At 41.4% G+C, this 27,468-nt stretch overlaps 4 protein-coding genes across 8 annotated transcripts; 2 read left to right on the forward strand and 2 right to left on the reverse strand.

Moving 5' to 3' along the window:
• The first annotated feature begins 1,109 nt into the window (after window positions 1-1,109).
• Window positions 1,110-3,917, forward strand: LOC100294696 (ADP-ribosylation factor-like). 2 transcript variants are annotated; one of them, NM_001159863.1, is given in 2 exon segments: window positions 1,110-1,369; window positions 2,413-3,914. In NM_001159863.1, a coding segment is annotated over 1 exon segment (543 nt). In that variant the 5' UTR covers window positions 1,110-1,369; window positions 2,413-2,433; the 3' UTR covers window positions 2,977-3,914.
• A 477-nt stretch (window positions 3,918-4,394) lies between these two features.
• Window positions 4,395-10,129, reverse strand: LOC100119750 (E3 ubiquitin-protein ligase ZNF598). The gene is made up of 9 exons (XM_001603424.5): window positions 9,902-10,129; window positions 9,718-9,816; window positions 9,055-9,519; window positions 8,323-8,770; window positions 7,756-8,200; window positions 7,311-7,689; window positions 6,882-7,234; window positions 6,408-6,785; window positions 4,395-6,119 (listed from the first exon to the last, which is right to left on the reverse strand). The coding sequence occupies exons 3-9, from the start codon at window positions 9,496-9,498 to the stop codon at window positions 5,834-5,836; spliced, it is 2,733 nt and encodes a 910-aa protein (XP_001603474.2). The 5' UTR covers window positions 9,499-9,519; window positions 9,718-9,816; window positions 9,902-10,129; the 3' UTR covers window positions 4,395-5,833.
• A 1,328-nt stretch (window positions 10,130-11,457) lies between these two features.
• LOC100119777 (E3 ubiquitin-protein ligase RBBP6) lies at window positions 11,458-26,473 on the forward strand. Of its 4 annotated transcripts, XM_008204417.4 has the most exons (20): window positions 11,458-11,726; window positions 12,610-12,795; window positions 12,913-13,147; window positions 13,237-13,476; window positions 13,550-14,124; window positions 14,221-14,464; window positions 14,544-14,784; window positions 14,872-15,238; window positions 15,741-15,779; window positions 16,271-16,337; window positions 16,430-16,726; window positions 17,125-17,253; window positions 17,503-17,811; window positions 22,021-22,221; window positions 22,426-22,554; window positions 22,678-23,875; window positions 23,952-24,413; window positions 24,511-24,558; window positions 24,807-25,379; window positions 25,465-26,473. In XM_008204417.4, exons 2-20 carry the CDS (start codon window positions 12,630-12,632, stop codon window positions 25,726-25,728), a joined length of 5,784 nt encoding a protein of 1,927 aa, XP_008202639.1. In that variant the 5' UTR covers window positions 11,458-11,726; window positions 12,610-12,629; the 3' UTR covers window positions 25,729-26,473. The 4 variants fall into 4 exon arrangements, with proteins under 4 accessions (XP_008202639.1, XP_032451779.1, XP_032451778.1 ...); XM_032595888.1 differs by lacking the exon at window positions 17,125-17,253; XM_032595887.1 differs by lacking the exon at window positions 15,741-15,779.
• Window positions 26,167-27,388, reverse strand: LOC100119814 (lisH domain-containing protein FOPNL). The gene is made up of 3 exons (XM_001603480.5): window positions 26,771-27,388; window positions 26,505-26,714; window positions 26,167-26,423 (listed from the first exon to the last, which is right to left on the reverse strand). The coding sequence occupies exons 1-3, from the start codon at window positions 26,796-26,798 to the stop codon at window positions 26,287-26,289; spliced, it is 375 nt and encodes a 124-aa protein (XP_001603530.1). The 5' UTR covers window positions 26,799-27,388; the 3' UTR covers window positions 26,167-26,286.
• Between the last annotated feature and the right edge of the window lie 80 nt (window positions 27,389-27,468).

A 27,468-nucleotide genomic window follows, 5' to 3' on the forward strand; every position in this document is an offset into this window, starting at 1 on the left:
CGAAAATGTGGCTACACCTACAGCTCATGGGCGAGATAGGTTGCTGCGTTACCGGCTGAGACTCGTGAATTTCCGATAGTTTTTCATGACAATGTAGAGACGCGACAAAAACTTTCGAAAATTAGGCGAACTGCAAATGTTTGCAGTGAGCTTTGAAAAATCCGTCTTGGAAAACAAGAAACGTACATTTCAAAATTTAAGCGCGTATGGGCGGCGACTATAAAAAAATTGTTACTGTTAAAAAAATTAAAATTTTAACAGACAAGATTCAAAACATCAAAACGCATTCTCTCGTCTGGTTCACTTTTTTATCACGAGGTAGATAGGTGGCGCCGAGCACGGCCGCACGCGCTCGCATACGATTATCTCTTCAGACAAACAGGACGATGAAAAAAGCGCGCGATTTATATGTATGCATATACATATAGAAGAGACGTCTGATACATTTGCTAATTTTATGCATCTGACCGAACTGAGATCATAACGATATTAAATTTATTGATATACAGTAAAATGTTTCCGAAGGATAAAGCACGCATGCATATCAGATTTTACAATAAAAAATAGTATAGGTATTGTGTACCAATATCTTTGCGTGCCAAAGACAAGAACACTTTACGATATTATTTTAAGAATATAAAAAAATATTTGTGAACGCTGAAATTTTTATAAATGCACTCTTCAGATCTGATACATCTATAAGTGGGCATTAGATTATATTGTATATAACTGATCAGTTTTATCAAGTTTTATCGTCCCGAAGCCGCCTGCAAATAATCGATATCCTTACATCAGATTTCAATGATATCGCTCGGTCACAAACCCATATAAACACGGCGTATGCCATCACATTCCATTTGACCAGTTTTTCGAAAAATGAGCAATAGCCAGCAAACAAAATTGACCCACGTCAGTTTGAAAGATCCCGCGCGATCGCGAGTAGCAGCGCGGCAACTCTACATTCGCTTCGCGAGTTCAACCCGCTCTTCCTCTCCAGAAGTCCAACTTCCACAGCACAGCTCCCACGCCTAAGTATCGTGGCCTATCCACACCGCCGCATCATCGCCACAGTCTCACACATCGCATACCTATATATATATTCGCGGCGCGCGGCGCGAGATGACGTTTGCCACCTCCAATAATTTCTGACACGACACCGCCACACGGCGACGAGCCGCCGATAAATAAAGACACATCCTTCAGCCACAGAAGGTCGCGAGTCGTCCGAGCTCCAGGACCCCAGCAGGTGCAAAGGCCGTTCGCCACCAGCAGACCAGCCCCCGCAGCCGAGGACTCGAGAGAGTAGCCGCTTCGCCATCCCCGACAGACTTATATTGCTGAACCTGCGCATCTACACCACGTCGACGACGTAAGCAGATTTCTCCGTTACGACTAGCGTAGCCATGGGTACCCACGCCGCCGTCCTTTCTTTTCACTTCCCCTTTCTGCCCCTGCTATCGAGCATTTACGTGTCCCTGCCGCAAGATGTGCGTCAGGTCGATTTCGGAGCTCGCCGCCGCGATCCTGGGCGGTTAGCGGTTAGGTTATGTTGACGACCCAGGCGCGGCAGTAACGCTCGCATAAAGCCTGGCAAGATACTCACTTGCGACAAAACAGTCAGGTGTCCTTTGACTTTGGAAGCTTTCGCCTCGCTAAACTTTTGGTAATTACGAGCTGTACGAGTCCGCGTGCTATTAGCCTGGAGTTAGAGATAGGTGTGAGGATTAATATTCAGCAGGCTATCATACGCATACCTATTCATTCGATCATTGAAAACTTTGCAATTTTGGAGCAGCACCAGCTTTCTGGACCTGCAAAAGCTTTGGGTATATTCTTTTTGGAGGGAATGACTCATCAGGTGGGATTTTTATGGATACTGATGCAATGTTCTGGAATAATCATTTTTAATAATTTATTTTGTCCCAACTTTGCCCTCTGGTTTATCTTTGTTTAATGACTAATTTGATTAACCATATGCTGTTTCACGCAACAGACATTTTTAACAGATGTATTAATAAGTTTTATCAATGTATCCATGCTTTATGTACTTGTATTAAAGTACTAGATTAAATATAAGCAGTTGCATCATTCATAATAATTTTTCCATGCATGGGTTATCTATTTAAGAATGTATACAACTAATTAACTGCAAAAAACTTGAACATTAAATCATTTGATCTAGTAGGAATACATTCATCGACTTAAATTGCTTCTTTAAACTTTAATAATCTAATGCTATTATGGCTGTATATATTTTCGTCAAAGTATATTTCAAAGTTGCACAAGATTTATAATTAACCACGTATAGGTGTAGATGATAGAATAGAAAGAAAAATAAAAACTATATTTAAGATACACAATTCCAACAAATGTGTATTAACACTAGTATTAAATAGTAATATCAAATTTCAGCGATAGATACCACATTACAAGATGGGTCTTACAATCAGTGGTATGCTGACTCGCCTTTTCGGCAAAAAGCAGGTGCGCATTCTCATGGTGGGTCTGGATGCAGCTGGTAAAACCACGATACTGTACAAGTTAAAGCTCGGCGAGATCGTGACCACTATACCCACCATTGGCTTCAACGTTGAAACCGTCGAGTACAAGAACATCTGCTTTACTGTCTGGGACGTAGGTGGCCAAGACAAGATCAGACCTCTTTGGAGGCACTACTTCCAGAACACGCAGGGCCTCATATTTGTGGTAGACAGCAACGATCGCGAGCGTATAGCCGAAGCCGAGCGTGAGCTCGCAAACATGCTGAAGGAAGACGAGTTAAGGGATGCCGTGCTGCTGGTCTTCGCCAACAAGCAGGATCTGCCTAACGCCATGTCCGCGGCCGAGCTCACGGACAAACTCGGCCTCAACTCCCTGCGGGGACGTCACTGGTACATACAGAGTGCCTGCGCCACTCAGGGTCACGGATTATACGAAGGTCTTGACTGGCTCAGCAACGAGCTCGCCAAGAAGTGATGAGATGCTCGGCCTGCGTGTGCGTGTTGTGAAGATTCTCTCCAGAGGAGGGGACACTCAATTTTAATAAAAGTAAAAAAAGAAGTGCGTCGTGGATTTTGGGTTCTGTTCTATTTCATTTTTATTTCTCAGAGAAGAGAACCGTTTAAGAATAATCATTTGGAAATCAAACTTTCGAAATTTTTAATGCCTAGCTTAGATATTCTGTCATGCGTGTCTCTCTGTCTCTATATCACTTTAGTCGAGTTTTTTTCTTGTGGCGCGGTTTGCTTTTGAGCACTGTAACTTTTATCATGCAATAATACATGTCTGAATAATATGAGGCATTGCAACAAAAATATTAGTCATAAAGAGTCTGTAAGCTTATATTTATATCAACTGAATATTTAAGGTTTTTGGCTATTCGCAGTCAATGTACAATCACTTCACAAAAATTGGTTTATCATGCTTTATGTCTGTAGATTAAATAATATATTTTAAGTTTTTTTTTTATGTTAAAAATAATTTAGCTTTATTATGATAAGTAAATATATACCTTGAGCTACAAAAAATTATTTCATAATCATATTTTCTCCAGATGTGTATTAATGCACTCACTGAAAGAGCAATGATAATATAATAATAATAATACTAACAGTAGACAAAAGAATTTAAAAAAAGTTTCTAAATTATAAAATTTCTTCTTAAAATACGACGGGCATCCATTTGATTTATATACGCGAGAAGGATCCACACTTTTTTTGCACAATACATAATCAGGGCAAACTTTTTACGCCAATTAAATCCACGTATTAATTTTTTAAATAATATAGTTGTTTGTACATTAAGAGAAACTTAGTTCGTAAGCCAAATATATTGATAATGTGAAAACAAACAGACATTGCTGTCAAGGTATATTACACAAATAGTCTGGAAGCGAATAAATGGATTTTCAAATTCTACCTCCTTGTTGATCTTTAATTTACTGATTCAGGCCTATTCCTTAACAAAATTAGTAAAAATAAACTCAAACTTGTTCATATTTTAGAATATTTATATTTTTCAAAACAAATAAGTATAATATATAATCAAGTTTGTTTACACGTGTTCGCAAGCATACAATAATTATTTTTTCCTTGCATCAAACATTATAAAATTGTATTCATGCAAACTAGAGCTACAAAGCAATTTTGATAGTTTGACAAAAATCCAACTATCATAATCGTTGGTGAATTTTGAAAAACTCAAGTCGTATTAAATAGATTTTGATTAAGTATATAATCATAATTTTTTAACGATTTATCAAAAATTATACTTTTAAAAATCTCATACCGAAAAATTCTTAGTATATAATAATATATAAATTTAAAGAATATAACAAGCATCTTTAAAAAATTTTACATGCTAACTTGCGATCTGCAATTAAAATAAATTGAACATTTTTAAACGTCAATGATAATTTAATACAAACTGTACATTTCCTCTACATCGCATATTTTGAAAATCGTTTGACAAATATTTTCACTTATTGCGCCCTGAACAACTTTCCAAGAATTAGGCCTTACTTAATTACTTTTTAGTAGTCTTTGCATACATGTTGCTACTGTACAAAACGGCATAAATGTATATACACATTGGACAGCATCGAAGGGATACTTTACGTAATTTTACCTTACCCGTTGCACACAGAACAACCATTTTTGAATCTAAATAATCCCATTTGATTTTTGTTATAAAGTCAAAAGACCCAATACTCAATTGAAATCTACATAATTTTGGGTCCATTTGAATTTTCTGTGTTAAAAATTTTCTAGAAACTGATACTACTTACATGACGACCTTACTTTTAATATTATTATACATATAGGTACATATACCTTCCGAGTAGGTAGAGCAAACGCTTGCGGTTTGCATTCTTTGTTTTTCACTGTTTAATCTTAGTATATATACATATACAAAAGATAATCAAGTAACCATCAAAATCTATAAAAGTCTTGCAGGGATTTTATGTTTGTGTTAAACTCGAGTATAATAATTGACGCATTTTTAAATGATTCACAAAGATTGTGTTTGGTACAATTGACGCGTCATTCATATCTTGACTTGCAATAAGCAGCTGATCATTGATATGCATTAAGCTTTGAAATGAAACCTATTTGTGGTATGTTTGTATACGTACACTCTCATCTTGAACAGTTTTTATTTTAAAAAATCATGTCTTAGAGGTCAATTGATAAAAGTTGCTAATTTTTAAGTGTTAAATCCTTCATCGTTGCTTTGTTTGTTTAGTCTACATTTTTATTTATTTTATGGAAAATTTTTTACATCTTTGTTCAATCTTATTGCCGGATTGGCTGAGTTACTAAAAAAATTCCACAATACAATCTACTCATAATAATTATCTTGTGCCTAATTTGTTGCTAAAAATTAGCAAATTTAATTTCATTCATTCGAGACGGCAGTCATAGATCCCTAAATGAGATTTTTAATTTTGCATCTTAAAAAAAAATAGACTTGGCAATTTAATTTAGATTCATAAAAATGAACAGCCTTTAAATATATGTGAGCAATTATATCTTTAATTTAATTTCGAAATTTTTGTGCTAATTTCATTCATAAAAGCAAATTTTTACGTAAAATCATACATACGTTCGTTGCGCGCACAAAGAAACAATCGACATTATTGGCGGACCTCAGTGAAAATAGCCCGAGTAAAAAAATATATTTGCATATTCAAATGAACACGAGAATGAGCATGGACTTAATAAGTCCTTCGCATCAGCAACAAGCTTGGGACTCAGGCACTCGGCACTAATCACCCGATTAATTAATGGTACAACAGTAAGGCTCTTTACAAAATTCGAGAAGAGTGATCGAGTTACTTCTTGGACCATGCACCAGTGGAGGAGGTGGCGGTGCCCGTGCCCAGCGCGGGGAAGTGGTTCTCAAGAGTGTGACTAGTGGCATGCGCCTGGAGATCCGAGCTGCGCAGTATTTGTCCGCAGTTAGCGCAGGCCTCAAGACCCTTAATCCGGGCGCCTGCGTTTGTCTCGCGCCGGTGCACTTCGAACAGCTCGCGCTGTTTTTCAATGTCCGGTAGTAGAGCTAATAGTTCTGGGAACAGGCGCTTAAACGACTCCGCGCCCATCACTGTTCGGCATTGCCTGCAATAGACAGTTTTATTTTATTAAAAGTAGGTTTTTCTTTATTGGTTTTAATACTTGATCGAATTAGTTTTACTACTTATTTACCGAGTTTATAAGCGTTTACAGTGACTTTAACTACTGTTCCTTTAATTACGTGATAATTCATTCCTATATTTACAACTGATTTCACAACGGATAAATATAATTATTTGTTTGCATTGTACGATGTATGATTTGCACTACTGCTAAATCAAATCAATAGAGGTGGGAGTACAATAAAATCAATAGGTCAAGTTCAATACGCACTTGTAGTACTGGTCAGCATCACAGATGCCAGTGCGGAAGAGTCCGCTTAGGTATCGGAAGGCTTTGAGTTCCTCGCTTTCCTCGCCGCCGAAACAATTGTTAAACTCTGCGATGAGATTTTGGTTGCGCCGCTGGAAATTGGCCGGCGGCAGGTAGGCATAGCGATCTCGCTCTGTTTCCTCAGGTACAATGGCATAGCTCTCGCCAGAGCTGTTAGTAAATGTCAGACCATTCGGTCGACTTAAGAAACCTGGCGGCGGAGCCGCCGTGAAACCCGGGGGTGGACTCGACAAACCTGGAGGACGACCTAGGTTTCTGCCCAATGCTGGAAAGTCGTCAGGCATGGTCGAGGCTGTTTTGGGGGTTTTCGCTTCGACGCTGCAAATGCAAATGATTGTTGAAAAATAGAAAGGCAAAAAAAAAAATGAATCATAACAATAATATTCAAAATATTGGGATCTTTTGAAAAATAACCTTAAATTATTATTGTTTGTGGTATTAAGACTATCAATTTTGAGCTCGGATCGTTTGCGCTGCGCTGGTGCGGGAGCCGATGTCTCAGCAACGTGGTTCAACACTTTAGTGCTGTTGATCTTGTTATTGCTGCTAGTTTGCTCGGAGTTCTGTTTATTGTTGGATTTACTCTTGTCCTTCTTGCTTGGATCCTGATCCTTACTCTTCGGATTAGATTTCGAAGTCGAATCCGAACTCGAAGCGTTACCATTGCTGGCTGTCTGTTGTTGCTGTTTCATCTTTTTCTTTTTGGCTTTGCCTTTTGTCGCATCCGTCATTATGGACGAATCGTTGCTCGTACCTGAAGATTGGACCTACGAAATACCGTTTATTGTAAGTTGTAATTAGATCTCTACTGTAGACGCAAGGAATATTGTGTTCAAATCTCACTTGGACCCACGTAGCAGAAGGTGGCTTGGCAGTCGTTGTCGACCCTTTGGCAAGGCTAGGAAAGTCTTCCCCAGAGTTGAGTGCTGGTCCGAGCTGTGGTGCGGGTGCGACCTTCTTAGCTTTTGGCATGGCTGCGGGCTTGACACAGGTGATTTTTGTCCAGGATTGCTGTTGCTGCTGCGGTTGCGGCTGACTGCTCAAAAGAGCTGTTGCCGATTGACCGGCCAGATTACCAACCGAACGTCCCAGCGCTGGGAAGTCTAGGTCGCGCGGCTGAGATCCCGAGGACATCGCTGGATTCCTGTTACTATTGCTGCTACTACTACTGCTAATGCGTAGATTCGCACCGGATAAACGCGTCGTTACTGTACCGTTTGGCCTGCAAAGTTAAGTCAACGTTGATTTTTGGAATTTCTTTTATCGTTTGATTTTTGCAACAATTTACCTATGATTGACATGGATCGATAAATTGGGAGTAGCGCTCTGCTGTCTTACAACCGTGGACGCCTTATTTGAGCTCGATAAACTGAAATTCAAGGTTTTAGCAGCCGACGGCCCAGAACTCGACACAGACGCAGACTTGGAAGGATTGGACGAAGCCTCAGGTCCCAAGGCGGGAAAGTTCTCGTTGTAGTTACCCTGGCGTAGACTGCCTCGGATCGTAAGATTGCTTCGGCCCTTCGCAGGACCAAGGCTGCTTGAAACGAGGGACGGCGTGGCATTGCCTAACGTTGGAAACTCCTCGGTGCTTTGTACATCTACCAAGGGCTGGCGTACAAATTCCGGCTCTGGAACATAAGGTTCTGGCTCTGGCTCCCGTTGGTGCTCCCTATGGTGGTGGTTTCGCGAGTGGTTGTTACCCTCGTAATCCCTTGAACTTCTTGCCGCACCTAAAACCAATTTTATCTTAATTTCTAGATTTCTGGACTCTTCGTTTGAAATTGTTCGTTTATTTTCAATGAAATCAAATGAATTATTTATTTAAAAAAAATGTAAAAGAAAAACAGCGTACCGGGTGGCCCTCTTCTATTCCTAAGATCACCTCTGGGTGCCAATGTAAACTCAAGCTCCAATGTTCTAGCTTGCTTGGCCGCAGCCTTCCCCAGCTGTCTTCCATGAACACTGGCTTTATGTGCCTTGAGATCGATGTCGGTACGAAATACACTGGTAAACTGCTCGTCGGCACATCCTCCCTCCTCGCAGAGATGATGTTCCTGGCGGAAATGCTCGCGCAAGTAGTCATACGAGCTGTAATACTGATGCAAACCGTCCGCATCGCAAAAGTGACAGAAAAGATGATCACGGCGCAAATGTCGGTACAGCTCATCATTGTCCATGTAGCGCTGTTCGCAAAATTCGCAGAGCGGGTGGCCTTTGTGACTTTTGTCATCCAAATCGCCCTTCCGTCGGTGCCGCAACAGCTCGGCCTTCGTATAACAGCGCCGCTCATGAGAGAATATCTGAGGGCAGGAAGACAGTTTTAATTATTCTTGCAATATAAAGTAAATAAGCGAAATTATTAATTTTTAACATTATTGTTCTTTTGTGTTGGACGCAGTTAATTATTGAAATAGTTAAAAAAGTTGTATCCTTGACGTAAGAAAACAATGATAAAAATAGATGCTGATTGATTGAATTTGACTTGCTCTAAGAAATTATTTAAAATCATATAGGCAATCATTATAAATAATTTCTGTATAATTTTATGCATGCACTATCTTGGAGATATGAAACCATTTATTACCTTGAGGTTTTCAACGCAAAGGTCACAATAGTGAAGGTCATGTTTTCTCCTCATGTGCTCCTTAAGGCTGTTGAATGAGTTAAAGAATTGATTGTCCTCGCAGACTGAACACTTGTGAGCCAATAACCTTAGAAACTGTTCTCGTACTTCATGATTGTCAAAGTAGATGTTATATTTTGAATCAACCAAATTTCCCTTTCTCAAAAAGCGAAAAGGCTTGATTTCCTTGGTAAAAACTACCTTGGGTAGGTCTTGACGACAGATTGGACACTCATTTTGCTGGCAGAGTACTCTCATTCGAGTACTGCACTCGTAACATACAGGGTGCTCGCACATACCAATGCTGTAGTATTCCACATTCTTGTAGCAGACGATGCAGGTATTTGACGCATTGTTGCTGCTGTCACTTGGTAAATTTTTACCGCTATTGTTGGTTACTGACATCTTTGGATGTTATACCTGTTGCTATCAGGTAAAAAACAAAACGATGCTTATTACTTTCTCTGTATAGAAATATAACACGATCTATACTTATTTGACAATCTGAGACTATTCTTGTCAAATGCTTTCTGCAGTAACGCATACAAAGAGAGGTCGTTGTTAACAGCAAATGCAACATCGGAGACTTCCACAAGTCTTTGACTTCAACAGCAGTTCACTTACCAGATGTTGCAGAGTGTCGCAGAGGCCTGTCGAAGCCCGTAGCAGGACTTCTCCTGTTCCCTCTGTTATCACGAAAAAAGGAGGATAATATCTAGCAGCCTGAAAGAAATCATCAACGCGATCAGCATCCAAGTATTTGGCAGCAAAAAATGAGAAAAGTCGAAGCGGAACAAAAAGAGGTTACCGAGCAGAGTGCGCGCAGCTGCGGATATTTTCCTCTCGAGGACGGCGACGGCTACGCAACGACTAATACGACGATGATGACAACGAGGGGACGATGCCGTACGTCGTTTGCTGCGCCGCAGGAAGAGCGAAAGCGCAAACGGGCGGCTCTCCAGACGATGATCGCTAGAAATGGAAAAGAATTTTTCTTGGCAGATGGACAGTGCGAGGGGTGCGCGCGAGGAAAAGAGCTCTTGGATTTCGTGTCGCGCAGCGAGCCACCTTATCGATTGATTGAATGGGGATGTATTTCATCGACCATCGGTCAAGAAAATATAGGCATTTTTTAAAAATCGCCGTGATTTGTGGAGCCTATATGTATATTTAGTACAGGAAATTACAACAAATGATTTCATTTTCATGCATTTTGATTGGTAAGTATTATAATTGTTGTTACGATCGTTTGTTGGTTTCCCTTTTCAAAATGAATATCAGAGAAACAAAATTTTTTTGGAAATTCGCCTTGGTAGTTGGTATGGGCACACTAGCGCCAACCCGCTGGCGGCGCAATATGAGCAATGTATTCCAATTCCAAGTCCCAACTTAATTATTGTAATTATTATGGGTGCGTCACTAACTTCGTTTCGGCTCTATGTTTCAAATGTCAAGTGTTTACAGGATACGCTTTATCAACATTTTTATTAGAAAGTGTATAATTTAAATACGATATAACAATATTTGAATTTGAAAATGAATAATACCAAAATAGACTGTAATTATTGTTATAATAATGATGCAAGACAAAATTAAAGCATATCGTCTTCCAACGATCATAAATACATATGATATGATATTAATAGTGTATTGTGCAACTAAGGGGGGAAAAGGGCTATCTCCAACGAGGGAATGATTCTCTCCCGCACGCTCGAAATGAACGGCTTGCCACTTTATTTCTTGAAAAGTGGGACCTACTCAGCCACCGACATTATAATGAAAATATATACATTGAAGCATTCAAAATATTCAAAAGTTTTTAAACAATTTTTCAGATTCTGCGGGAATAAAGTAAATTTGTGAATTTGATTTAGGCTGCGTTTATATAGATGGAGTCTGGTAATGGCAGATTGGAGAGGCCGCGAGATTTAAATTCAACGTCAAAAGTATAAAAAAGTCACCATCGTAAATGTTGTGATCCACTTTATGGATAGATATTACAATATTTACATGTATAATCATGTTACCGCATCAGCAAATGATGATTTTTTCGAAAATATGCTTGTAAATTTCATAACCTCAAAACTGTTTTTTAAAATAGTACAAAAACTTGTCCTAAGGTGTATCACTACATTAATAATAATGAATTCAGTAGGCTTCCTATTTCCAATTCAAATCTCCCGGTCTCTCCCGAATCTGCCGCATTCTTAAGTAGATTGCCAGACTCCATGTAAACGCAGCCTTAGGCGTAGTGATTTGGCGCTAGTGTAGCCTTTAAGACGCCTTACCTACCTTACCTTACCTCTGCCGGACCTGCATCAATAAAGAGGGCGCTCGCGTCGCCCTACGCTTGCGCCTACACTACGTCAGTCAGTTTGGTCGCCATCTTCAGTGCCTCACAGTTCAGTTCAGTCATTCAGTGTTCACAGTTCACACGCATAAGCCCACTAGCTAGCGCGGGTCGCTTGTGTACGCGTGTGTCTTGCCCCAGCAGTTACGTTCGTCTTGGATCCGACGTCCATGTCCGCCGCTGTCCCAGGAGTAGTCTAGCTGCAGTATCTTCCTCGTCAGAGTCCTGATGCGAGTGCCGCCCGCGCTCGCCTGAGCTCGTCCTCGCAGAACCAATGTGTAGCGTAAGTATATTCTATATTCTCGTATTCTCTTTCTCGCTCGCTCTCTCTAGTCTTCATGCTCATTCTTGCCTGCTCTCCGCTAGTCCGCTCTGCTCTTTTCGGGGCGTGCGCGAGATAGAATTTTCCTTGACGAACGCCGAGTCGAGCTCGGGTTGTAGGTTGATTCCGATGCGAAATGCTTTTCGTTTATTCGAGGTAGATTCGTCATATGCGTACCTACACTGTTACGTGAAATTCGGCTGCGTCGGCTCATGACAGCAATCGTTTTGATGTTAGCTTCTTCTGTTGAATGACTGTAGTAACTACCTATATTGTGTTTTGCTGTCATCTGTGTAGGTAGTAGTTCAATGGGGATAAGGTACTGGTCACTATATTTCGTCACGATTCTTATGGTTACTGATGTTACGGATTAAACATAATCCATGCAAGTTTGGGGGTTAAAAGTCAGTGGTTATATTACTAGTGAGCAAACAAAGTTCAACCAGTTACTAAATTAAACTGCATCTTAAGCTTAATGTTGCTAATCACACAACTTGGCCATTTACTTATTACTTTGTTTTGTTTATCTTCTAAACTTAATTACCATTTTAGATAGCAGTATTGAATCTTTTTTCTTTTAACTATATTTTTTATCAACATAGTTAAAGGAAAGCATTATTTGTAAAAGAAGAAGCTTTTCTAATAAAAATGGTTTTTGTAACTAAATTCTAAACTTATTGGGTATTTTATTAATTGGTTTTTCCAATCATCCATGTATACATGCAAAATAGGAAATCAATAACTGGGTACTTTTAAATTAAGGAGTCATGTGCAATAGATAGTCAGTTGAAATCACAAATTTCGTGGATCAAAACATTAACATTACTCTGTTTTTTGATTTCAGAAATACATTATTGTCCAGAAATGTCTGTTCACTATAAATTCAAGTCCACGTTGGACTATGATACAGTTTCATTCGATGGCCTGCACATTTCTGTAGCAGATCTAAAGAAAGCCATTTTTCATCAAAAACGTATCGGCAAGAATACCGATTTTGATTTGCAGATTACAAATGCGCAGACAAAAGAAGGTAAGAGCAAATTATTATTTTTGCTTTTTAAGAAGTGAACTTCTTGCCGTTTAATAGAATTACATAGAGTATTTAGGATATCTAATAAAATATCTTATTATAAACTTTATTTTCCAGATTACACTGATGACAATGCTTTAATTGCAAAGAATACTAGCCTCATTGTTGCTAGAGTACCTTTGACGGTACAACAGAAGCGTACATGGGATAGAACAGAAACACCAGCCTTTAACAACTCTAAAGATGAAACCAATCTGGGGAGATCTGTTGACCTTACCAGATTAGATGGATCAGAAGAGGACAAGATCCGAGCCATGATAACGCAGTCAACTCAAGATTATGATCCTTCAAAGTTAGTTTTAGATTGATCATACTGAAATGCCTTATGAAATCACATTTACCTTATCATGATTTATAATTTATTATGTCATTTTTCTTTAGTTACATGAAAATTCGAGGTTCCAATCAAACTGGTGAAGTACCCGTACATTACCGTTGCCACAAGTGTCATCAGCCTGGACATTGGATTAAGAATTGTCCTTTAGCGCTTAGTCAAGAGCCCATAGAAATCAAGAAAAGCACTGGTATTCCTAGAAGTTTTATGGTTCCTGTAGACGGACCATCGGTTCCCGGTGCAATGATGACTCCTGGGGGAACATATGCTGTGCCAGCGATTGATCAGTAAGTAGTTGTATGTTACTGTTTGTTGCATATTGCATGTTCAACTTTGATGACAATTATTTTTTCTTTACAGCCAAGCTTATAAAGAGGGAAAGAAAGAGAGGCCTCCATTTGCTCAAGATCCTGAGCCTGTTATTGAAAAGCCAGAGATCCCCGAGGACTTGTTGTGCAACATTTGTAAGGATCTACTTACAGATGCTGTCATGATACCATGTTGTGGTAATTCATTTTGCGACGAATGTATACGTACGTTCCTGCTCGAATCGGAGGAGCACGAGTGCCCGGATTGCAGCGAAAAAGATGTATCGCCCGAGTCACTCATCCCTAATCGGTATCTCCGTAACGCTGTTCTTAACTTCAAGAACGAGACGGGGTATGCAAAGAGGCCCGTGTACAAACCTCCGCCGCCTCAGCCTCCACTTAGTCAAAAAATCGCAGCGGCGGCCGCTTCATCCATTATTGAGCCTGGCAGCACAATATCCGAAAAGCTTTCGGCTTCACCAAGCATGTCAGCCGCGACTCCTGGTGCTGCGAGGAACTCTAGTCAGGCTGTTAGCGGCGCCGACCTAGCCGAAGCCAAGGAGGCTGACAAGCCTGTCCTTGGCAAAGTCTCTCCTTCGTATGAAAAAGCTACTTTGAGTTCTACTGGTAAGAAATTTCTGCTGCACCTACTGTTTTATAATAACATAATTTGTTTTGCAAAAGAAAAAACTAAACTAATCTTTAAACTAAAAATTATTGTAGCTTTAACGGATTCAGCTTTAGAGAACGACGCGCACAGCGATATCGCAACAAAGTTGGCGGCAGCTTTGGAAGCAGAAGTACCACCTCCACCAGGTACTGAACCACCCCTACTGCCAGAACGCACTTCTGACCAGTCTTGGCGCGATCGCGAGTCCAGCAGTGAACTCAGAGACGATGAGTATGCGCGTGATAGGTATTCACGAGAACGACGGAGGAGTTTTAGCAGAGACAACCACAGAGATAGGTAAGTTAATTGCACTATATTCCATAATGAAATAAAAAAACCATGCATCCCCTAACAAAATGACGTTGCTTAATTACAGAAATACATCTTATCACAATAGAGTTGAAAACAATATGAGACCGCCAAGTCGCAGGCGTTCACTGTCGCCGAGGAATTCCCAGCCTCATTCAGACTATCCGATGCCGCATCAAGCGGGGCCACACAACAAGGGTTATGGACCGGGTCATATACCACCTGCTGATGGACGCTATCATCCAGCTCCACTACACTATGACCCTAATCTTAGACGATCGACAGAAGACAGAGCCGGCACTCCCACTGTAAGTCTATCTACGACTTTTAAAACAATAATATTATATTAGTAATGAATTATTAGAAAAAGCTAAATAAACATTATTTCTCCAAAGGTGGACGAACCTCATCTACATGGTCCAAATCATGGACAGTCAGCAGCACTTTTACCTTACCCGCCGGGTGAGGAGCGAGCTCCTCCGCCGCCACCGCCGAATTACAATGCCCCTCCAGCTGCAGGGCACAACCCGCCCTTATTACCCGACCCTTACATGGCACCACCGCGTATGCCTATGTACCCGCCACACCAGCAACCAGCTCCCTATGGCCCTCCGCCACCGGCACAACGATACGATGGTAGGCCACCGCCACCTCCTCCAGCAGCATATCAGCAGCAGCCACCCGGTACGGGATATCGGCCCGGAGGCCCGCCTAGAAGCTATCCCGGTGGACCTCCGAGAGGCATGAGAGGCATGCATAACAGTAAGTGCACTCTTTTAATTCGCTATCAACGATTTTGATGACTGCTTTGCTTTCTATTATTGGCTATTTGAACTTGGTTAATGTGTTTACTACTTTCTTTGTCTTTTGTTTGCTTAAAACTTTTTTGGTTTATAGGGAGGCTCTTATTTGTTTTAATTGAATCTAACTATATTAAATTCAACGCTTATTACCTTGATGTCTGCTTTAATAACTGTGTCACTAGAAAGATGAACCAAAGAGTGAAAAATATTAAACTGATTACTACAAGCCCTATTTCTTTATTTTTATCAAATGTAATTTTACTTGTCGCTTTATCTTTAAGTACTGCTGTTACTTGTTTATGAGCCTACTGTACAGTTTGAGTAAAAACTTTTCAAAAGTAGGTGTTTTTATTGCTTTTTATTTGCACAATGAAATTGACTATTGAATCCAAAAATTGGCATACATTTTATACTGGACATTAACAAAGGATTTTTTTACATTTTTTTTGCACGGCGAACAGGATATAGGACACAGATTCGATCCAAATGGGACTTGCAAGGTTTTTATTTTTATAAGATTACAATTTCTTTAGTGTAAATATGAGTTTTACATAACATGTACCACTGCACATGAGACTTCTTATGTGTTTATTTAGAAAAAAGTTGATACTTAAAATATATAATAAATTACGGTCATGAATGAAACGAAATTTTACTAAGATATATAGTATTTGCTATTTTAAAAGTGGATCAAACCTTAAAGTCCTCTAATAAAATTAGAGTGTTGGATATTGATTTCGTTTTACTCTAGCTGTACAGCTGAATATAAGCTGCTTTATTGGCATAAGGGAAAGGCACAACGAATTAAAGTATTCAATCGCTACTAACTTGGGTGCTTAAAGTAATTAAAACTTCAATTGATGGCAATCACGTGTATATAAAATAAGAAGTCTTATAACAACAAGTCAACACAGTAGATCAAGAACACAATAGTCTATTTTACAAATAATCACCTAGCAAAATTAATTAAATGTTGTATTTTAATTTGCAGTGGGCTACAGAGGAATGCAGCCACCACCTCCAGGAATGGGTCGGAACATGCACAACGGCACGACCGGGTAAGCATACTTGATTTTTTATTGAATATACAATCGATAAATTAACCCCCATATTAAAAAATGATACTAAATAAGCAACCATTTTTATTCAGTGTGATTGATGACCCGCTGGAAGCTTTCCAAAGAATGCTGCGCGAAAAAGACGAGCGAGATCGACGGATGGGAAAGCACCGAAGACGCTCGAGGTCGCGCAGTTATTCGCGCTCGAGGTCTCGCTCTAGATCTCGCTCGTTTGGTCGACGAGCCTCGCCGTCGCGGCCAAGTCGCTCGCGCTCGCCACCACCCAAGAGGCGACAAAGCTCGAGATCGCCACCGCCTTCGCACAGGGCGCGCAGCCGTACTCCCAAAAAGCAACGCAGGTCACGCAGCGGTAGCTTCTCTATCAGCAGGTAAATGTACATTTCATATAGATGTTGCTCTAAAACGCTAACGCGGTTTATTACAACTTGGCGAAAATCGGTCCATTTCGGAACTCGTGCAGAGGTTAAGAAGAAGAACAGTCCTCGAAGTCCTCTTTTTTTATTAGTGTTGCAAAGAACATTCACTTGAACAATAAATCGCGTTTCGGCAGCAACTAAATTTCATGTTCTTCTTTTTATTACTTGAATACTTTTGTTGTGCCGTCTCGAATCGTATCAAATCGAAAACGTCAAATAACCAGTACGATGAAAAGTTTGCACAAAACGAATAAAAAAAAAGATCTATGCACCGTATGAGCACCGATCCTCTCACACACGCACACAATATTCATTTTGATATAATGAATTGCTGCTTTTGTGTTTTATAGATCTCGATCGTACTCTCGCAGCCAGTCGCCGAGAGGATCTCTCCCGCGTGAAAGAGATCGAGATCGTAAGGTTAAACGACCTCGAGATGCGCCGGCCCCGTATAGATCTCCGGCTCGTTCGCCTCCGAGGTACGTAACCGAATAACGCGGTTGTAGGTCGTACCCTATTCTGTTCGTTTGGCCGTTTAGTTTAGAATGTGTAAATGTGTAGATGTTGGTTTTTTTTTGATTATCCGCGTTGAGCCTGTGTGAGGCCGTGGAAGATGCGTAAATACCTGCATGATCTTTTTTAATTTTGTAGTTGTAGCCTCGAAGGGGACTGAAATATTGAATGTTTAAATTTTGCCAAAATTATTTAGTTTATCTCTATTTGTATAGATACCACAAGGACCGTGACCGCGAGCGACCTCGCTCTCGTGAGCCATATGCCAGTTACTACGGCGATACCCCGGCGGCACCTGTTCACGAACCGAGCTACCGCGGTAGCGATGGCCGCGGTTCGGCGGCTTCGCGCTACCGTGGTCCCGGCTCCATCGGCAGTCAGCAGCAGTCGTCGGCGCCATTAGCATCTCAAGCTCCGAACCAGCCGCCGGTGGCGACGGCCCCGCTGGCCAGCGCCTCCTCGGCAGCCCAGCCACCTGGACAGCCACCGGCCGACAGGAAAGACTATTATGATTCCTATAACAGGTATTTTCGCCACAATAGTTTTTTCATGATTCACGTTAGCGACACGTGCTTCCTTGCGATGCGGTCAACTGCCGCTTGTTTCTAGTATTATTATTATTATTACTATTATTATTATTATTATTATTATTATTATTACCACTATTATAAGATCGAATTGATGGTTATGGTAAAGCATATATTTTATCTGCTGATATATGTGGATATGTTCGTACGTATGCTGGAGAGGATGCAGTGCTGGCGAATACATCACAGAACGGCAGAGTTGATAGAATTGAAGGTTTAATGAAACGTCGTTGGTCGTTATTCGCCCGCGCTACATCTCGAGCATCGAGACGATGGTGAATTAAGTAATACCTGCGGCGTACACAAATATATACATTACGTAGTGTGATAAACTACACGTTCACCGAGTATCCAAGTGCCAGTGAGTTCGAGAACTTGTATGTGATGACTTTCTCACACAGTGTTTGCATTTTATTGTTACGCACACTCTTGAGCAGTGATTTACGCTTTATAATTAATTATTCTACACTATATGAATGCGTACGTGATATATACTACATATATAGAAATACACAAAACTATCTGTGATATGCTCATACTAACGGCGTGAAAGTCGTCTTCAAGCGCATCAGGATCATTCTATTAGTTCCGGACGATTTCTTTTAAGAGTATGTTTACAGAAACAAAGGAAATCCTCGGGGCTGTGTTTTAACTGTCTGTTCAATTTCTGTCCGCTTGACGATGACGGCTCATCGCTTTCGTTATAGTAAGAGCACAACGATAAGACTGAAATGTTCCTCTTAATGTATGGCAATGCGTGTATGATAAATGAAACGACAACAAGAAAAATTACACAATCACACCCACACACACACACACACACACAATATAACATTAGTATTTATCGACCGAAAAAATAAAGCACGGAACAACAACAACAAGGGAAGATTAACTATACGGAGATCAGCGAAATTATACATACTACTAGCCATGTACCTTAGCTCAACACAAGTACCTGGTACTTTTATATAAAATATACCTTCTTTCTCGTATGTAAGTTTAACAACCGTGACGTCTGTTAATTGTACAATAATGATTGAAAAAAATGACCATAAGAAAAAAATTAATGACAAATAGGAACAAATTTTACCAGCGTGTATTGTGTCGGTGTGCCTTCTTCTCTCAGTGTTGATATATGTAGGTTAAACCGTTTTGTTGATTTTTCATTAAATAATCAATATTTAAGCTCGTTTTTGCTTGCTGCTACCCACAGTCCAGCGAGAACAGATTTTATGGATGATCCAGATCCCAAGATAATAATTGCAAGTGCATTTATTAGTTTAAAAAAATAGCTTTTAGATTTTCTCAAGTTTCTTAGCTCGCACATGATTGAAACTCAAATTGAAAATCAACGTTTTTCCGGTAGAGTATGTTTATTTAGGGATCTGGCTACTTAATCCTATCCCGAAGCTTTTACCACAGGTAAGCAAATAAAAAAATTGCTTATTATCACAGTATACATTCAATGGAACAAGTTTAAGTTGTCCAAAAATCTAGAAAGCTGTAAGTACCGTGTTTGACTATCATTATGTTTTATCCATTGATTAATGAATTAAATATTATGATAATTATAATGATTTAATAGTATCATATATTATATATAAAAAAGTATATAATTATTAACTTGAAATTGATAAATTTATCAAAATACTTCTACTTCTCATTTAATAATAATTTTAGCAAACATTTTATAAATAAGTGATCATTAGCTAACCCATTAAACAGTTTTGTACAAGTAAAATTCAGACTAGTTTTTTCACATTAAAAGTTTGCAGGTAAGATACGCATATAATCATGTCAATTCATGACATAATTAAATTTATTTCAATGTTAATTTTGGAAACATGCAAAATCAAAAATCTAATCGTGCCTATTCCACTGTTTGAAATAAAGTGAAAAATTGCCTAGGTCCGAACATTTAAAGTCTAGCTTCAGATTAAATTTTTGTAAAGGCGATGGAAAAAGTTAGTAAACTCATTTTTTTTTCAAGATATCTTTTCGTTGTTGAATCCTGCTAGTCACGAACGCGTCAATGGCTAATAATATTAGTTGTTTCATAACACTGAGTGGCCTAAATCCGCACTTGGGTCACGCTTTTTCGTAACTTAAGTAGTACATTATGTCGTGAGATATGCACGGTGCAAAAGTGCACTGCTTAAGGCACGAATAGGCGTAGCAGTGGATTTAGGCAAGCAGTCCTGAAAAAATTTGTAGACTATGTACCCGAGATTTAATTGGCCCATTACACAGCGTGAATATCGCCCTCGATACACTCGGGCGCTATTACTATATATTAAGCTCAACTCGAGGCTATTCGACTTTATTCACGAAAAAAACCCTCTATTATTTATGAAAAATTTGTGTGTGCGTGCGTGTGTGTGTGCTTGACAGGTTACTTAATTTGAATGATTTTTTCAATGATGTGCTAAGTGCTTGAAGATTTTCATGTTTTTCATGGCTATAGATAGAGCGGAATATTTCAAATTTTGCAACATATGCCAGTAGAAAGAAAAATTTCCAGCTTACACCAAAATTAGCGGGCAAAAAATAGTGCATTATGCAACAAGAGACAACAGTAAGAGATTTTTCCTTTGGGTTATTACTGCCCGCGCAGAGCTTCTCGTAATCATCCGAGGAAAAATTTCACGGGAACAGACACTTTCTTAAGTAGATTATCTGTTCTTGTTTTCGTCAGTACTAATTTTTTGACCAAATCAATATAGTCTTCATCCAGGAAGTTAAAAAATCGCAATAGCTTCTTCCATTTGAGAATTCCAACTTATTTTAGTTTATTGTATTTTGGGTGGGCTGATTCCTACTTTAGATTTAGATTCTAACAATAAAAATTTGCCACATCCAATCCGAAATTATCGTTCGAATTCTAGCATTTGCATGAAATAGTTAAAAACGGAGAGTAATTTAAAAATTGCTATAAACATTGTGATTTTGATGTAAAGGCAGATATTGTTGAGTAAACAGAGCGGAATGTGTGATTTTTATATGCAATCAAATCACACTTTAATTGTGTTTTGATGGCAACTTAAATGAAAAATATAATTGTTGCGTACTTTCGAAAATTATGACAACCCTATGCATTGTAGATTTATAAGCTGCTAAATATGTGCTTTAAGTTTATCGTGTGATTCCTTTTACAGTATACGCCATGATTTAAATATGTATTAAAAACTGAGAAATGTTAAACAAATGCCGATAAATATATGTTTCTTAAATAAAGTTTTGTCAAAATTCTTGATAAAGCATATCCAAAATAACCCTAAATCACTTGAGAATCTGTAGCGTATTGCACTATTCGTCAAGTCGGTGCTCCACTCGAGTTTCTGGATTCAAGATGGTCAAATCGTCGGATCGTCGGATTACACGTTCTGAAAGATTCGTATTGTAGTTGGTTCAGTGTTGTTATCGTTACAGAATTTTTTCTTTTTGTTCGCCCCGATCTTGTCATTATCCTTAGTTTGTATGCATAATGAGAAAAGTACATGGAAAATCTTTTAATAGGTAATTTAGTCGGTAAATAAATTATTTCGACATTAGGAAGAGATAATTTTTTGCAAATATGTAGATATAAAAAATTGCGAATTACTTTTTCATACGATGTTTTAATTTATCCTGTACTTTTCTCGAACTTGTTTTTCAAAGGCCGACCATAAGTATATAAAATAAACGTTTTACTCAGTACAGAAATGATACTTGAAATTTTTCGATAATTTGATTCTATTCAAATCAAGTTACAGTTATTTCTTCATGTTATTTCTCTAGTTTAATACGTTACGGTGCCTTTGAAACTGCCTTTCTGTTGTTTGAAAAAGTGTGAATGTTTTGTTTCGGATTCGAATAGTCAGATTTAGGCAAATGATGAATACGTAGCTTGAAACTTGTAATGTGTATAATTACGCGGATAGCGCGCAGTGAAAGAGAGAGAGAGAGAGAGAGAGAGAGAGAGAGAGAGAGAGGGAGGCTTTCCTGGGCAAGCCATAACCGCCGGTTGCAAGTTCGATACTCCGAGGGGGCCTCCAGGATCCGCAGCACTGGACGCAGGCGCGCAGCCACCTGGCGAACAACCTTAGCGGCGTCACTGCAGCCGCGCACACGCGTCTCTAATCCCTGGCGTTGCTTATTTGTCGACAGGTATCCGGGTGCGCCGCCACCGCTGACGGCTGCCCAGCCGGCCCTGCCGCAAGCACGATTTCCCAAGACCTTTGACGACGTTGCGCCTCCAGGTACCGAGGGTTATTACGACTTGCCGCCTCCGGGCGTCGATCATCTGGAACCGCGACCGGCGCCTGTCGGCAAAGCTCGAGACGCCCCCAAAGACAAGGACGCTGACAGGTACGAGGCTGAGCGACGTGTAATTCGTAGTCGCTGTTATCGTATACCCCTTGCTTGCGCTTGGACGAGTCGGTATCGTCTTTCGTCTCGCGTTGCTGTCAGCCCAACCCCATGATTTTATTAAATTACCCCCCGATGAATGAAATGCGTTTGCAAATATCCGATGGAATATTTAACCCATTGCTTGTTGTGTATTTCAAACAGAACTCGAGATAGAGAAGACAGAGATCGGAGAAACGATCGAGATGATTGGGACAGGAGGGATCGAGAAGAGAGGCACACTAGAGATCGCAGGGATGACGATAGAAAGGAGGTTTACGATAAGGAGTCACGGTGTGTTTTATAGCCGACGAGAGAAAGATAAAATAACATTGTCGCAATCGCGTGAATCTTTTTCTTTTTCTTTTTCAACCAAGAGACGCGGATCTTTATACGTTTTTCCGTTTATGTGCGCAGGTACAAGGACGACCGGGACGGCCGTCACCGGGGCGACGAGAAGATCCGCAGACGCGACCGGGACTACGACTACGACAAGGACGCGAGCGGACATCGCCACGATCGCTACGAGCGTCACCACTCGGGCGAACGCAGCAAGCGCGGCAAGCGCAGCAGCAGTCCGTCCTACAAGTACCGCTCCGACGCCAAGGACCTGACGCCCGAGCGCTCGAGCACCCGGAAGAAGGACCGCGGGCCCGACCACGAGGACAAGTCCGACGATCGCAAGAAGGAGAAGAAGATCAAGGAGAAGAAGAAGAAGAAGGACAGCGAGGAGAAGGAGAAGAAGAAGAAGAAGAAGAAGGAGAAGAAAGCGCTGATGCAGAAGGAGAAGGAGGCGGCCGCCGCCGCCGCCGCCGCCGCGGCAGCTGCTGCAGCGGCCGCGACCTCGGTCGTCAGCTCCACCACGCTGCCTCCTCTGGTCAAGGTCAAGCAGGAGCCGCAGTCGAGTGACGAGGCCGTGCCGCCCAAGCCCGCGGAGGCTCCGCAGCAGCCGCCGCCGCCGCCGCCGGCTGTGGTGGTCAAGACCGAGCCCGCGGACGACCCCGACAAGAAGAGCAGCCTCGAGGTGACCAAAGTCGAAAAGTCGCCCATCTCGCCCGCGATGGAGACCGAGCCCGACAGCCAGGCGGCCGAGGCCAGCGAAATGGAGGTCAAGCCCGCCCCCGAGAGCCTCTACGCTGGCCTCGTCGACGATTCCGAAATCACCACCACCACCACCACTGCCACTGCCACTGCCATCGCTGCCGCTTCCGAGGACAGCGCTGCCACGGCTGCCTTGGACTTTGAGAAAGAGAGCAAGGAGGAGCTGAGAGCCCGGCTGATGGAGGAGAAGCTGGTGGTGCCGGAGAAGGAGAAGACGGAGACGCCGACGAGCACCTCGCCGAAAAAGGAGGAGTTCCTCGCGCCGCTGCCCGAGCTCTCCAAGTGGGAGCGCGAAGAGGGCACCGACGCAGCAGGCTTGGACGACAGCAGCGAAGTCGCGGATAAGGAAATCGCCGAGTCGGAGGGCAACGAGAAGAGCAAGGTCGTCACTACCGAGGTTCTCAAGCGAGCCGAAAACGCGATTTTCCAAAAGGCTATCAACGCCATCAGGCCTATCGAGATCAAGAAGATCAGCGAGAGTAGAAAAGTACTCTATCAGAATCCCGAGCCCAAGGTAAGACTTCCGAATTCTCCGCTGCTCATCTCACCGAGCTTGCGCGGGTATAACTAATCGATTCTTTTGCTTTCAGATCCTGGATCCGGAGGGCGAGCGAGACTCGCGCAAGAGCGTGAACGTCACATTGAACGTTAACAAGAACGAACGCAACGTTGAGATCTCCTCGGAGCCAATGAAGAAATCCAAGTTCGACCGATCGAAACTGAAGAGCAGTAGTCAGCAGCAGCAATCCCTCTCGCCGACTAGGCTATCGGCGAAGGAACGCCTCGGCGAAAAGATCGAGGAAGAGGCAAAACTCGCGGCTGGCAAGGTCGCCGCGGATCAACGGCGCGGCGATTCGTCCACTGGCAGCGGCAACAGCAACAGCAAGACTACCGGCGACAAGACACCGAAGAGCCGCTCGCCGAAGCCCAGCAGCAAGTCCGATAGACGCGTCTCGGTGACTACGGAGCTCGACACGCCCATCATCCCGAACCCCGAGAGAAAGGTCTTCCTCGAGGATCGAAAGCGGGACAGGAGTAGACCGGGCAACGAGGTGAGCTGAATGGCCTTTAATACTCGTCTGAATGTCTGTTGTCTGATGGTTAGAGAAGGTCGTCATCGTTCCCCTTTCTTTCTATGTTTTTTTGTAGACCAAACGGAAGCGCTTGATTGTCACTGTGAGCGAGGCCAGTGGCAGGGTAAGTTGTGCGAGACCTTCGGGAGGATGGTTTGACTGTTATTGCATTTTGAGAGCTCACTTCTGACTGTGCTCGGCTTTAATTTACACGCACAAGAAAACATCGCACTTTGAAAGCAAGACTCAGTGAGATTGTCTGATATCGAAAGCTTATTCATAAGAACCCACCACTTGGTCACAAATTATCAAATTACAATTTTTTTTTTAATAACCAAACCGAGAATAACACAATTTTTTCTCTGTCTTTAGGAGCCAATGAAGATACGCGACAGATCTGAGCTGCGTAAGCCCGAACGTATAACGAGAACGCCTCCGTTGTCGACCTACAAGGCTCGCGCCAAAGAGGAAGAAGAAGAAAAGGACGAGCGTAAACGCGATAAGAAAACCAGAGACGACAAGAAGCGCAAGAAGGAGCACCGCAGTCGCAGCAAGTCGCGCGAGCGCAAGAAGCGCAAGGATAAGAAGCACAAAAAGGATCGGGATCGTGGCTTGGAAAAACGGCAGCCAAAACATGGAAAAGACAAGGATGCAACCACTGGTAAGGATAATTCTGGGGATGAGAAAAAGGAGACAACAAGCACAGAGACGACGGCTGTGACTGTAAGCGGAGAGAATAGAAAGAAGCAGCGCAGGAACCCAAGGTTGGTGTCTGACCGCAAGAGAAGTATACTGGACGAGGCTAGTTTTGAGCCAGATTATTCAGCCAGTGATTCCGAATCCGAGGAGGACGACAGGTCAACTCTACTTGCTACGAAAAGGGCCAAGGTGGACGATACAGTGATGAACGTAGATGCGGAAGCCAAGTCTAAGAAAAGGCCAAAGGTAAAGATTTTTTTACACGCCTTCATAAAACGCAGTAAACTAGTCGACATTGCATCGCATTGATTACATTTTTATTTATTTTCAGCTAAGCAGTTCCGAGGACGATGACTCGAGCAGCACGGAGAGTTCGTCATCCGAGTCAGACAGTTCAGTGGAGTCGCATCGGAAGAAGAAGAAGAAGCACAAGAAACGTAAGAAGCGAAAGGTCCGGAAAGACAGTAGTTCGGATTCAGACGTGTACAGCGATTCATCGGATTCGAGTTCCGAAGAGGAGAAGCCTCGCAAAAAGAAAAAGTCAAAGAGCAAGAGCAAGCAGTCGAAGAAGAAGAAGAAGTCGAAGCACAAATGACGACATTAGGCCCGTTTGTCTAAGAGATTACAGAGTGAGCCCCGAGTTTCAGCGAGTGACAATTAAAGAAAATAAAGAAAAGGACGACGATGGTCGCGAGTTTTTATTTTTGCCGTGAGCGATGCTCTACCGCCTCTTGGGGCCGTGGGATCTTAACAGGGATGAGCAAAAGAGACTGTTCTTATTTGTACAATACGTATAAAACGATTGAGTCCAAGCATGTAGAAAAAAAGAAGACGAAACAGTGGTACAATTGCCGGAACTAATTGCGTGTTATCGCAAAATGATCTCCCGCGAAAGTGCTAGAAAAAAGTGTATATTCAACACAGCCCGTGGACAAGAATGATACAAGTAGATGAACATATTTGATGAAATGTCACTTTGTATACATAAATGATAGTGTACGGGAAAATAGTCATAAAATAATAAAAAGCCAAGTTCTTGATAAATATTGAGTAATTATACTTATTTATTACACACCAGACGATAATACTGATAATTTCTTCATTACGAGATTATTCATTGTCTGCTGAATCGTACGATTTCTTAAAGATTATTTTATGCCCCCTTTAACTCTTTGAAAGTTTCTACAAGACAAAAAAGCAATGGTAACTCTTTTGTCTTTTCTGTTTCCACAGTTCCCAAGTCTTTGGTAATGAAACTCCGATCCAAAGGCTGCTTAGATAATTCGCATTCTATATTGTAAAGAAATATATTCAATAAATTTATTGATCAAAAATACAAAGTACAACTTGTTATTAATAATTTCGCATCACCTGAAACCAGGACTGTAGAGGTATATTTGTATCCCATCCAATCCAGATACTCCCTGATGAGCTCGTTGAGGATCAATACTTCCTGAGGAGACTTTGGTAGCTTGGACCCGCTGGACCTCTGTGATCCTTCCAACAGCTTCATGACCTTCGTTCGCATTTCAGCCTTTATCTGACCGAGTTCTCCGTCGGCTTCCAAAGAAGTTCTGATGGCTGTGCGATTTTCATTTGAAGAAACTTACTTCTAGTTATATAATAGATATACGAACCGTCTATTAAATCCTTTCCTGTAGCCATTGTAAGCGGGAATTTGGTTAGCTCACAGAGCTCAACGGTTGACGGCAGTGTTTTGAAGCAACTGCCGCGGTAACGGCAAAACAAACAAACCTAACCTAACCTGAAAGCGCGGGAACCCCCGCTCATATATCACTCGAGAGAAGCCAAAAAAAGTACCGAATTGATCATTTCGGGTAAAAAATAGTCGAAAATCGCATGCACTTACACCTGCGACAAATTAACTCGAGTACGAATGAATAATTCTTTACCCACCCTCGTTATCGCGCACGCGGACTAATTTTCGAAATAAACCAGTCAACAGGAAAATAAATAGAAATTAACGTAACGCAGCTCCGTTAGCTCTCGTATTACAGATTCTTAAATTCTGAGGCCTATCGAAAGTTTGCTCTTCGATACGCATTATCGCCGTCGAATTAGACGAAATCAAATACAATGTACGCGCAAAGCTATGTGTATAATAATAATAGTATTTTCGACTGGTCTATATAGAATAGTCGATAAGCCCCCGGACGATACGGGACTGTATAATATAATCTTCCCGGGTGAGAATCGTGCTAAAAGCGAACCGCAGACGCCACAACGATATCTGTACAACAAAGACGAGCCGTTATCGTATCGTGTAATTATAGCGTAAATGAAAAAATTTCATTCTCCATCAGCGGTCTGAAAA

This window comes from Nasonia vitripennis, chromosome 1 (assembly GCF_009193385.2).
Source record: "Nasonia vitripennis strain AsymCx chromosome 1, Nvit_psr_1.1, whole genome shotgun sequence".
In the NCBI taxonomy this organism is placed as follows: domain Eukaryota; kingdom Metazoa; phylum Arthropoda; class Insecta; order Hymenoptera; family Pteromalidae; genus Nasonia; species Nasonia vitripennis.

Bases quoted from the DNA above. Each gene is read 5' to 3' on its own strand.
- LOC100294696 (XM_032602301.1), top strand. From the start codon at position 2,434: ATGGGTCTTACAATCAGTGGTATGCTGACTCGCCTTTTCGGCAAAAAG.
- LOC100119750 (XM_001603424.5), bottom strand. From the start codon at position 9,498: ATGTCAGTAACCAACAATAGCGGTAAAAATTTACCAAGTGACAGCAGC. The intron at 8,201-8,322 runs GTACGCTGTTTT...AATTGGTTTTAG, and splicing joins GAATAGAAGAGGGCCACCCG to GTGCGGCAAGAAGTTCAAGG. The intron at 6,786-6,881 runs GTTATTTTTCAA...TTGCATTTGCAG, and splicing joins ACAAACAATAATAATTTAAG to CGTCGAAGCGAAAACCCCCA.
- LOC100119777 (XM_008204417.4), top strand. From the start codon at position 12,630: ATGTCTGTTCACTATAAATTCAAGTCCACGTTGGACTATGATACAGTT. The intron at 13,477-13,549 runs GTAAGTAGTTGT...TTTTCTTTACAG, and splicing joins GCTGTGCCAGCGATTGATCA to CCAAGCTTATAAAGAGGGAA. The intron at 14,785-14,871 runs GTAAGTCTATCT...ATTTCTCCAAAG, and splicing joins ACAGAGCCGGCACTCCCACT to GTGGACGAACCTCATCTACA.
- LOC100119814 (XM_001603480.5), bottom strand. From the start codon at position 26,798: ATGGCTACAGGAAAGGATTTAATAGACG. The intron at 26,715-26,770 runs GTTCGTATATCT...AAAATCGCACAG, and splicing joins AGGAAAGGATTTAATAGACG to CCATCAGAACTTCTTTGGAA. The intron at 26,424-26,504 runs GTGATGCGAAAT...TTTACAATATAG, and splicing joins CTCTACAGTCCTGGTTTCAG to AATGCGAATTATCTAAGCAG.